Here is a 12,694-nt window from a genome sequence, read left to right as displayed (position 1 = left end):
GGTAGACCACCTTCTACCAAATCTCTAATATGTACATTCATTCTTCTCTATATCTTGTATATAAAGTATGCATGTATATATGGAGTATCACTCCACTTATCATATACATCAAGGTCTCATTCGACCAAGCGAGAAGCAGCCCTTCTTCCACAGCGAAGCTACATTATATACATCATCCTATAAACCCAAAAGGACTGATGTGGTTATGTATCAAATCTACATATTACCAAACCTTACAGCAGACATGCAGTTCTACACAGCCAACCTTACTCTCTTCGGCTATTTGCATGTGTGAAGCATTCCTGCTTCAATTGAACAGGTAGTTCGTGCGACTCCACAAGGATCGACCAAAGTACTTGCACATCTTCAGATGGGCATGACTTCACATCCTTGTACAGGATGTATATTCCTCTCCCTGTCAGAATAAACAACAATATCAACACTATAATTCATTAGCATTCAAAAGAATTTTTTGAAACAAATCTCAAACTAAGAGATAAGTATCTCACTGATGATAATGTTCACATAGAAATAGCACATAAATGATAACTACAACTGATACCAGGAGTTACAGAATGAAGCATTATGATAAGATAGGAAGCTAGTGTGGAGCAGAACGTACTCTTCTCCTGGGTGGAATGCAGACGAAACCACAGCTTCTTCAGCGGGCTGAAGAGGGACTGAAGCCACCCCATGAGGATGGGCGCTTGCTATTGTTTCATTTGTAGGGTGAATGGAGAATGAGGAAAATAGCAAGAGCTTGCTTTAGGCTAAGGCGAAGTCCATTTTAAAAAAAAAATCCCCCCCACCACATTCCATTCACTCGCATTCCTATCACGAGTTACATATTTGTTGGTACCTTGTCATTTTCCACCTTTCACTCTTCACTTTCAAGCTCTTTCTCATTTTGAGAAACCATTTCTAGCCCTATGTATCATAAAATGGAAAAGGAAAAGAGAGGAATAATCGAATGTCCAAGGAATTTCAAGATTAGGAAATGGCCCAGTTCTGGCCGGAACATAGAAATACCTTTAAAGTGCTTGAAATGAGTAACCGGGTCTATCTAAATCTTCTTAGGTAGGTCAATTAGTTGGTGGGTTGATTTTGGGGGCCAATTTTGGCCCCTATTCGAGTCACCAAATGTCTAAATGAAGCCAAATAACTAATACTAAGAACCACTTTTCTCAAAAAATTAGTTCTTGCTTGATATTTTCACCTTAAGTGAGTAATACAATTTTTTTCATAATCATATTCAGTAAGATCAAGGTTGTAAACCATCCAAACTAGGTCAAAATTGGTGAACACCTTTAAACTGAAAGGTGAATGCCTAGGAAGAAAATGGGTGATGGAAGAAGAAAAGGCAAAAATAAAAACAAATATTTATATATACAACAACAATCATCATAAATAACATGTGAAATGAAATAGCACCACCTAGATCAAAAAGAAGATGAAATATGCATCACAGAAGATGTAGTAAAGGGAAGCATGCTCTTATCGATATGTCGTTCCTTGCAACTAACAATTGCAATGCACACCTATGTCAGATAATTTTCCTTCAGACCAGAGATCCCTTCATGTCAGACAGGAAACAAGTAGTTGCTAGCTTCCATATATTGTCAGCTGATATGCAGTGTGTTTTTCAGAGTAATTTACTACATGGGCTTATCTAAATTGTTGTATCTGTAGCCTGTGGCAGTGTCCATGCTTCAAAGACATGAAAGACAAGGTACTCCATCACATAATAAAGAATGCTTTTGAGCCTTATGTGCATCATCTTGCATTCACAATCTAAGGTTAAAAAACGCAGACTAGTAGAGCATCTACTTTCTGTACCGATATGGATCCTTACATTTTACAACTGACTACTATGTCTTATTGCAGAGCTTTATATGTCAAATAATTCTGTTGTCACAGCAAAGCATTAGAAGTATCAAGATAGGTCCTCTACTTCATTAAACAGTAAAATAATGCGTAAAAACCATGATGTGGAACTAAGATCAAGTAACACATATTAGGCATGTCGTGGCGAAGAAGGTAAGTTCAGCTAACCTTCAGCAGAACCCTCGGTTGACATACATTCCGTAAAGGTGACTGTTGGCAGTTCAGAACTAGTTAAAAAATACTGGTGTGTATCACAAAAAGTCGAGCATAGTATTGGCAGTTGATGATTCTCAAGGTAATGATCCTGCATAGAATATGCATATTCAGAAGACAATCAGGGAAAGAATGCAAACATAATCCACAGATTTCAATTTGGCGAACCTTCGCAATTCATTCTTCCATATATATCTCTGATAGCAACTTTAGTTTCCTCAACAGGATCACAAAACTATACTATGGTATAGATTCAAGATGGTGAATCAGCAACTCTTTCTTCTCACTCTCTTGAGGCAGTATTGGCTCTAGTGCAGAAAGTCATAACACCATGCCTAGTATTGAATAAGATAACTATAGCACATGATGCTGAATAAGAACAATTAAAATCATTCAATAGCACGGCTAAAAGAATAACAGAGTCAATTCCAAACTTGATTTGATCTGCCTCACATTGAAATAAAATTTTACATTAAATTTTTTATTAAGTTCATGTATCATTTTTCTAAGAGAATTGCCATTTAAAACTGCTGACATATTAGACAAAAACTCAATGAAGGAGAGCAAATGTTACCAATCTATTCAAACATTTTAATTTATAAGAGATGGTAAATCAAAAGAAAAAAAAATGGTAGCCTCACACACATTTTTAAAAACAAAATACACTCACTAAAGTATCTTGTTAGCACTCAAGAGGTGTGGCAGTAAGATACCATCCTTTATACATCTAGTCATTCTTCCATGCATATAATATCAAAGAAAAACCGAGGCTTCGCAACTGAGATTCCACAATGATCTGTGAGGATGACCATGGCAACAACTTTTCAGCTGATTGGGATGTCTGAAACATGAAGACAGCATTTCCAACAGGTGAACCAAAAAGCCAATTGTGGACATCCCAGAATACCTCCACAGGGAGCCCATCCACTACGATCGTTTGATTCCCCCTGAACTTCCATGCGAGTCGCTTCACCTGCATCACCCGCTTCTTGTCGACGCGAATTTCAAGGCATGGATCTTGGAGTCCAACTGTATCACACTCTATTGCAATATCATGAGACTGACCATTATCACAAAATTGAGCCTTGGCACAGTAGATCCTCTTCCCATATATATGCTCTCTCTTGGCTATGAACACTGCATTCGAAGGAGAAGGGCTAGCATTAGTTTTACGGTAGGCTTCCTTTGTCATATCGCCAAGCAAGAGGACCATCTCAAGATCAAAGATCACTGCTACATAGAAACCTTCCAGTGGCTCAGGCCCGGCTCCGAACTTAGCAGCAGAGAGGTCCCAGAAGATCTCCACCTTGCTATTGTCCGCCTCCATGCTTTTTGAACCTTTCCTCTTAGAGAACAACCATGGCTTTATGTCCACCTTGCAGAGGGATTGGTTCGCAGAATCGTCCACCCCAATGCTAAATCCTTGTCCCATAAGACTCTTGCTCCATGTAATGGTGATAACGCAAGATCGGCCAGACAATTGGGTCTGGTAAAGGCAAGTCACCAGATTAGGCGTAGTTCTGCTAGAACTCCCTGAGGAATCAGCGACCTGCACCCCACTCTCACCAAAGCAAGAAGGGAAATCCCTCATTCTGGCCGCAAGTATCCGACCTCTAACTCTATCCGGCTTTTCTACAAACACTACCCGTGCCGCTTGGAAACGAAATGGGATCTCTCACAGCATCCAAAGGACCGATCAAGACGAAACCTTTTTGACGGTTCCTTCAAGTATCAACCAAACTAAGCACGAAAAGGACCAGATTAGCACAACAAAATTCAAGAGCCTCAACAAACCCACCAAGAAGGGATTGCCACCGATGCCTGCCAGAGACGCAAACAAGCCAAGAACTCACGAACCCATCTCCCGAGACACTGCTCCCACCTGCTTCTATGGGCGGAGAGGATCAAAATGGGAGCTTGGGGTTGCTTTCAGCATCCCAAAGAAGGTATGGGGGCAGACCAAGGACCCTACTCAAAGCCAGAGGCCAGATTGGGGAATGTAGGCAGTAGAAAAGGTCGGAGGGTTAAAAAGAAAAAGTCCCTGCCGCTAAAGCAGACAAAGAGGCACTCGTTTCACTGCCAGCCAACTCACACCGCAGTGGTGAAGAAGAAGAAGGTAAAGAGTTGGGTTTGGGTTCTCCTGTAAAGCCACATTAAATTAATGTTAAAATAAAGGGCTTAAAAGCTATTAAAACCCCATTTTTTTTATTAAAGAAAAGAAAAAACTCCGACTATATATATACATAGAGAGAGAGAGAGAGAGAGAGATCGAAGAGCAAGATTCAAGAAAAGATCCTTCCTTTATTGGGCAAAATCACATGCATTAGAACACAGAGACCACGAAGAGATGCCAAAGAAAAGATTGCTTGTGATGCGAAGAAATAACCCAGTACCAGAAATTGGTTCTTTATTGCAAAGTTTTTTTTTAATTATTTTGCAATTTAATAACATTTTTCTATTTGATCGCTAATTAATGAGCTTTGGAGTGTAAGAGTGTACTGCTGCATGTATAATTGTGTGCACTCTTCTATTATTATAACAAAATTATATATAATTTTCAAAATCTTAATCTTGCCGATCAAGAAAATAGTTATAATTAGATTGCAAAATGCCTCTAAAATCAATTATTCATTATAATACACAGTAAATTTAGAATGTTTTGGCCTTACAAGTGAGATGATTAATAGGGTTTATTACTCTTGTATCACTCCTTGCTGTTATACCATTCTAAACAGATTAAAAAAAAGAAGAAAAGAAATATGCTCTTAATTGATATTAATGTCTACAATAAAAAAGTAAGAGTAGTTTAATCTGTTTACTATTTAAATAATATATATATATATATACCCACAAATAAAAAAATCTTGAAGGGTTTATAAATGTTTAAAAAAGAAATTAGAGAAGAAAAGCAGCCATACCAAGCAACCTAGTCTAAACCATCTATTATTAGTGCCGTAATAACTGCAATTAATTAATAAATGGAAAGGGGGAGGGTTTTCTTTGGATCTGGGCCCTTTGATAAGTGCACCCACGAGCTGCCATTAATGGAGAGGGATGAATAAAACCCAACCTCCATTCCTTTCGACACCCACATGAAATTGGATGGGAGTCCCAGCTCCAATTAATTACTCACCTGCAGCCAATTCGGAGTTTTTGACCAAACTAATCTTTCAAATTTATTTTTACTGAAGTAGACTATTTATTATGAGATCTAATTTACTGTATTTCTAATAAAAATATTGAACTATTCAATGTTTTATCTCTAAGTAAAAATACTAATTAATTTAGTGTTTTTGTCTTGTCCTAAAATACTGATTAGTTTAGCATTTTATGTATATAAATTCTTTTAACTTAATATTTCAACAGTTAAGGAAAAAAATTATCTAAGGATAAAAACGCTGAACTGATTAGTGTTTTTATTATGACTACAGTAAATTAAACTCTATTTAATAATAAGTTTAAAAGATTATCTATTTTGATAAAAGAAAATATACAAAAGAAGGCTAGTTTCGCCGATTCATACCATTTCGGATAATCGCCTCTGGTTCATGCACTAGAAGTTTATTGTATCTCTTCAGATAAATTATTAGATAATATACATAATAGTTTTAACATATTTCTTTTGTGAGAGGTTTTTATGTGCCAAAAGATTCTAAGTCAATTCTAGCGCATAGTTGAATGCATATCAGAACATCAATTGTGTATATTTGATAACTTGTCGACGGATGCAAGCGATATATGATTTCTTCTTATTTCATGGAGTTATCTCTATGTGTGCATGGGCATGGGCCATTGCTATCTTTAACCATGTTACACAAACTAACAAGAAGAAATCTGGGTGATAAGAACCCTCCTGAAAAGGTTTTCTTCTGCTAAAATGCAGTTGAGAGTCTCCTATCAAACTATAAAAGAAAAACATATCTATGTAGTTGTCTAGCTGACAGTGATCTCCTTTTCTATTTCTCTCCACTGTGGCCCTTTTATTAAGAAAAAAAAAATGGGTGGCTGGCCATTTGATTTAAGAATGAGATTATTCTAATTGAAAATAATGTAATAATCTGTAGAGCTGTCACTTGGGTTGCTGTCACTTGGCATTGTCACAAGCTTTGAATATTAGTTCTTGGGGCCAAATAAAACTATCTGAAAAGATTCTTGAATTCATGGTTTGCTTACAAAACTGGGTCTCTTATCCAAGCTCCAGACCAGGTCAAAATGAATAGACAATGATCATAAACACTTGGGGAAGATGATAACAATGTTGACAAAGAATAAAAGAATCATGCAAGACCTGAAAGAAGAAACTGCAGTGCAAGTTCTTGAGTAATTAAATTAGTAATAAAGTTGAGGATACTAAGATATAAATTGTCCTTTAATTTGTTACTCCCTCCAAGGTAAGCATATGTGACCCACCTCCTAGGGTGATTGAGACTCTCTCAGTGCAAGTTTGTTTACATGTTATGGTATAGTGAAACTAAGCTACTCTTTCTTACTTTTGGAAAGTGAGATCATGGAAAAGCCATAGACAACTCAAAAGCTTAAGTCACTCCCATCCTCTCCTATCATGATGAAGTGTTAGCCCTGAGGGGAACACTTGCTTGTACAAGACTTATAGGCACATGATGCTCTACTCAAAAGTAATCCATCTAATGTATAAACTTCTATCAAGCTATGGTGAGCTTTTGGTGCTATGGTTTCCTTGTCCCCTTTCTCTTCTTTTACCCTTCTTTGATTCCTTCCTTTTGGCAAATCATTCTCATTTGTAACCCTTCATCAAGTAAAGATGTAAAAGTGATGGTTAATTGAGTCATTCTTGAAAAAAAAAATATCTAAACTACCTTTGATTGTTTTCTAAATTAGGTTGTATAACTGGGCCAACTCTAGTCACAAACGTCTTCGTAAGAAGATTCTTCTCACATCTAACTGAGTGGAGTTTCGAAACCTGACCAATTATGCAAGCGACTGATTACATTATTTAACTTGGTAGTCTTAAATTTACTTCTAAGATTAAAACTAAAAGACAATGTGCTAGTTAAGGGGAGCTTTCAATTGAAGTGGCATTTGCTAACATCAATTGAAAGGAGGAAATGTAGACAGTTGCATAGGAATGCTGCCATCCTACCCCCATCTTTTGCAAGTGTTCCTTTGTCTTATGCAAGAAAATTATAATAAAAGTACCTCCTTTTAGTATATTTTGAAAGGTAATTAGGTGCAATACCATTTCTTCAGCATTGTCTATTAATTCTTATTTTGTTTTGGTAGAGCAGCACAAATAGAAGTAGTTATGCTTTCAATTCATTTCCAGCTTTTTACTCTGGAAAAGTTGTTGGTCAATTGAGCTAGAAGTATCCCCTCGAAAGATACAAGAACTTAAGATCAAATATTAGCATAAGGATTTATCAACCTATTAAGTGGATCCTTGAGAAATGTAAAGATTATAATTGATATGGAAGTATCTCTCTAAAGCACATAATCCTTAAGTATAAAGATTATATTACATTCTTAATATTAATCAAATAGTTATGATTTGATAAAAAATAAGGAATTGCTTAAATAAGATTCTATCCTTAGATAAAACTAGCATTTTACATGCAGTACTTATTTAAATGCTGAATGTAAGCTAAAACTTAAGAGCAATCTCATATTATATATTCCATGGTGTGAAGGGGTAGGAAGTCAACTATTAATATTAACTGAGAAATTTACAAGACATATATGGGATTAAAAATTTAAAATAGTTGAGATTGAATTCAAACTTTAAATTTAATTATTTTGGTTAAGGAATTTTAGTTTAAGTGAATGGACTGTAGTAATTCTTTTTCCTTGGTATGATTGATAAAAAATATTATAATCAAATTTAATTTAATTAGAATAGACCTCTTCTCCTACTTAAACTAAAATTTCTCAATCAAATTAATTTAAATTTGAATTTTAAATAAAATCTCAACTACTCGTAGAAATCTCTCATCAGCATATCACTTACATAATTAAAAGTCTATAGTTCCAACCATACTAATCTATACTTCTAGTTAATTTTATATAACTTTAGCTGATAGAAATTAGAGATTAATATTAGATCATCTGTCATGAAATAACCACCTATACTATGAGAGCTGCAGCTTAGGAGTTGGCCCATGGGCTTTTCCTCAACACTTATAGATATTTGTACAAAGACCAACCACCATAAAAGAAAAATTTGATACAATAACATATAAGATTTTCTATTTAATTTAATTAACACAGAATTCATTCCTATGTATTATATATATATATATATATATATTCTATTTATTTAAAAAAAGAGGGTTAATCTGGCTTGATACCAACCATGAGATTTGAATAATGGAGATAGATTTTTCCTGAACATTAAGTATTGCATTTCTCCTCTCTTTTTTTAACCAAAAAAAATAGAGTTTGATAAATATGATTAAATTTTGTGGGCTTAAAATTTAATAAGGAATTTGCAGTTCCGGACATACATTTTTTAATAATTAGCATCTGATATATTTTCGCGCATTGCACTTTCGGCCGGTACGTGTACTAAAATGAGGCAGGAGCACCTTGTTTACCACTACGGTCAATCTTTGCAATCATTCATCCATCCACGATCTTATATACGTGTAGGCACGAATCTCAATGAACAAAAGGACGCTGAAGAAACCGCCACAGGTTTCTTTAATTCTTTTTTAGATTAAATGACGAGAAAGGGAACCGGGGAAATGAACCAGACCAGCTTGCCCGTGGGACCCAGTAGGCTTGCGACAGCTGTGTGGGGCCCGATCGTGTGAACATTACACCCTGTCACTAACATGCGTGGTCCTTTGTCCGCTTTCTAAACCAAATCCACCCCCCCCCCCTCGTTATTTTTTTGGACCGAGTCATAGGGTTATTTTTACACGTACACCCTCCACAGATATTTATTTATGCGTATGCGCCTCCGAGTCGAATACGCCTATAGGGTTACTTTTACATGTCTACCCTCTATAGATCTTTATTTATGTGTACGGGCCTCCGAATTTGATATTTAATGTATATGAAAAACACCAACACTGAAAGAGATCTTTCGAGTGTAGCGCTACAAATTACGTATGATGTGAAATCGGTGACGAAGTAATTTACTATCTTTTAAGGGTATATATGTGAATATGAAATTTAGAAGTATATATGTACAGAGACTGAGAGAGAGAGGGTTCTACACACATAGATCCTTATATTAATGTCAATTACAATTCTACCCCAAGTCATTGTGGAGATTTTGTTTAACATTACTGAAAATTATAAGCATTTTCTATTATTTTTATAGAAATAACTTTTTTAGGGTTTAGGGTTTTTATAATTTCATTGTATTTACTTTGATAATGTAGCATATAAAATTGAGTGCAAATATTTTTCATACCCCATAAGTATTTTGTTATACTAGAATACACACAGTTTATATTTGTAAATTATAATGCACATTAGAGTTTACTATTAAAATTAAATATAATTAAATTATAAAAGCCTTTCTCTTTTCCTATGTTGCAAATGAAACTCCAAAAAAGCATTTTTTTAAAATAAAAATGTAGATTATTCTGGCTTTATAATTTATTTGTGTTTTTATATAGGCATACTCATAAAAGAGGTCTCTTTATAAATATATAAAACGGAGGAGGTTTTTGTAATAAATCCGTAACATGGGTGATTACATTTGTAAAAAGAACCCTTTATTCTTCCTTTATTTTTTCTTTCTTCTTCTTCTTTTCATCTGAAAGCCCATAGGCAAAGACACATGGGTATACTGTACCACGACCAACCATTACCAACCCCTTCGGCCAGCTTGACAGGCTGCCCGAGGCCCATCTCTCCACTATAAAGTCCTCTCCTTCTCCTTCCCTCTTCCTACCTCTCTCTCTCTCTCTCTCACACACACATTCTCTCTTCTCTCTCAAACTGAAACAAGCTCCTCCTTCCACAACAACTAAATGGAAGCCACTAGGAAGCTAAGGCTCTTCGCCATGGCCATGATGGCCATAATGATGACCATGTCACTGGCGGAGAGAGCCATGGCCGCCGATGCCCCTGCCCCGGCTCCCACCTCCGACGCCACCTCCCTCGTCCCAGCCTTCGCCTTCGTCTCCTTCCTCGCCTTTGTCGTCGGATTCCTTCACTGATGAATGATGACCGATGCTTTGACATGCTGATCGTTATATATGTACGTCTGTATGTATATGTGGGAGTGACGGGCTCTGTACTCTGTATAATTTGGAAAAAAATTTGGTGGGTTTGGATTTGCATTCTTTAGAAGTTTGTAGAGAGAATAAGAGATTTTATTTTGTCATTTTGTTTAAGGGTGTGTATTTTTATTTTACGTATGATTTTGTTGTATATGATGGATTTGTATCATTGGTGATGTGATGGAGTACTTTTTTGGTGTAGATGAATGCTTCCAATATTTTTCCCATGATAAACTATATCTATTACAATATTAGGGTTTATCCACAAACTGTATTTATGATAAACTATATCTATCCATGAATTCGGGCCTTCAAAATAAAAACTCAGCCCAAGCAACTCGACCCAAATGCAAATATTATCAAAAACTTAAACAAAGAAAGGAACGATTTGCAAGTATGTTAAGATGAGTCTTTTGTTTTAAAAGACTAAAATTAGATTAACTGCTAGATAAGAAAATATATGATTCAACTTAGAATAAGTGACAGGGACCAAGCCATAATATTACTAATAGCACAGGTGCAAAACTAAGAAATCTCCACAGAAAGTGAGTTTCTTCTACTCTGTTGATTTATAAGAACTCACTCATCATCCTCAACACTTGACTCATCTTTGGCCTCTCCTCAGGGATCTCAGCAGTGCACAGCATCCCAATCTTCACCATCTCCATCACCTCACCTTCACACTCTCCATCATCCACTCCCTTGTCTGTGACCACTTCAAGAAGCACCATCCCGAAGCTATACACGTCGGACTCCTGCGTGGCTTTGCCTCTGCTGGCCAAGAGCTCAGGAGCTCTGTAACCATGCCAATTCGATGTCGTAGCGCAGTTCGTCCTATCGTACAAAAGGCTCGAAGGATAGGAAAGCAAGGATTGGCATGCATTCGTCGCGAACCGCATTAGTCCGCATTCGGAGATGCAAGCATTGCCCTGCTCATCAATGAGGATGTTTGATGGCTTGACGCTGGCATGGACTAATGGTGGTCTCGCCGCGGGGAATGTGTGGATGTAGTTTAGGCCATGGGCTGCTCCGATGAGTATTTGCTTCCTAGTCTTCCAATCCAAACCTCCATCTGCAACAAAGGAGAAAATATAAAAGACAAGTTTAAGTATGTTAAGATTTGATATCAAGAACTTGAGTTGGTATGGAGGAGGGCATACTGTTGCTTTGCAAAAGGGATTGAAGGCTTCCATTGGGCATGTAATCATAGACGAGGAGCTTCTCCTCATTTGCATTGCAGTAAGCTCTCAGGCTAACAACATGGCTATGCCGCAGTTTACCGATGAGTTGCATATGCCGATCGAAAGCCTTGGTATGTGATGGAAATTGCATTGCACTGAGTCTTTTAACTGCTACAATTATACCATCATCTAGGATTGCTTTGTATGTGCTCCCTGATACACCTTTGCCTAACACTTCAGCTGAAGCCTTCAGCAAGCAATCCAACTTGAGATCCTCCCCTCCTTCGAAACAAACTAGCCCACCATTCTTTTCCTTCTCCTCAATACACCCCTGATCTGACTCTTGTAGTTGAAGACTCGTAGTAGTATTTGGAGGCATGAAGAGTTTCCTTCTTAACCATACATAAATTCCTACTATTATTGCTAAAGACACTGAAATCACCAATATATCGCCTACGCCGATTGCTAAGAGTGCAGTGAGACCAAGTTTGGTTAGGCTCTTATTAGAGCAAACACTAGTGATCGAAGGAATTGGTGATGAGATATCAGTGCTAGTGTTAGAAAGTCGCAAAGTGTTGATGCAATTTCGAAGAGGCCTACCGCAGAGTGCTAAATTCCCTTCGAAAGACGAAGTTGGAAATTGCGAAAGATCACTAGAAATCTCACCGGCTAGATTGTTCTCTGAAACATTGAAGCTCTTCAAAATGGGCAGTTGCAATCCCTCTAACCCACCAGAGAAGTTGTTGTGTTCAACACGCAGGGAAACCAAGGAAGGAAGTGAAATATTCAGCGTACCACTGAATTGGTTGTGAGAGATCAAGAGATGCCTTAATCTTGGGTGTGTCAAATTGTTCAGAGAAGGCAGAGAGTCATTAAGTGCATTCCTTCTAAGGCTGAGGACTCGTAGTCTACGTACTCCAAGAAGCGGGGTTATGCCCCCGACCAACGATGAATTGTCGAGGTAGATGCTCGCAACTCTTCCTCTAAAACACTTGATACCAACCCATGAGCCAGAGCATGGATCGAGGCCAACCCAAGTACTCAAAACTCCACGAGTGTCAGCAGAGGACTTAAAGGAGAGTAGACGATGGAGGTCTGGATTGTTTACAGCTACTTCACGAGAAGTAGCCATTGATATAGATAGGAAGAAGGAGAAGAGGCAGTAGCAGTAGGAGTAGAGCAATGCCATTTAGGATTGTGTTGCAT

The 12,694-nt window shown here is 37.2% G+C and overlaps 2 protein-coding genes across 2 annotated transcripts; both read right to left on the bottom strand.

Moving 5' to 3' along the window:
- Nucleotides 1-276: 276 nt before the first annotated feature.
- LOC140759697 (uncharacterized) lies at nt 277-4,431 on the bottom strand. Its single transcript, XM_073096330.1, has 3 exons — nt 2,266-4,431; nt 2,053-2,188; nt 277-415 (listed from the first exon to the last, which is right to left on the bottom strand). Exon 1 carries the CDS (start codon nt 3,686-3,688, stop codon nt 2,825-2,827), a length of 864 nt encoding a protein of 287 aa, XP_072952431.1. The 5' UTR covers nt 3,689-4,431; the 3' UTR covers nt 277-415; nt 2,053-2,188; nt 2,266-2,824.
- Nucleotides 4,432-10,764: 6,333 nt separating this feature from the next.
- On the bottom strand, nt 10,765-12,665 carry LOC140759497 (probable leucine-rich repeat receptor-like protein kinase At1g68400). The gene is made up of 2 exons (XM_073096078.1): nt 11,468-12,665; nt 10,765-11,379 (listed from the first exon to the last, which is right to left on the bottom strand). The coding sequence occupies exons 1-2, from the start codon at nt 12,618-12,620 to the stop codon at nt 10,877-10,879; spliced, it is 1,656 nt and encodes a 551-aa protein (XP_072952179.1). The 5' UTR covers nt 12,621-12,665; the 3' UTR covers nt 10,765-10,876.
- Nucleotides 12,666-12,694: the final 29 nt, after the last annotated feature.

This window comes from Typha angustifolia, chromosome 4 (genome assembly GCF_048772165.1).
Source record: "Typha angustifolia cultivar Huaian chromosome 4, ASM4877216v1, whole genome shotgun sequence".
Classification (NCBI taxonomy): Eukaryota; Viridiplantae; Streptophyta; class Magnoliopsida; order Poales; family Typhaceae; genus Typha; species Typha angustifolia.
Note: the sequence above shows the minus strand (reverse complement) of the source record. Positions and strands in the feature narration are given on the sequence as shown.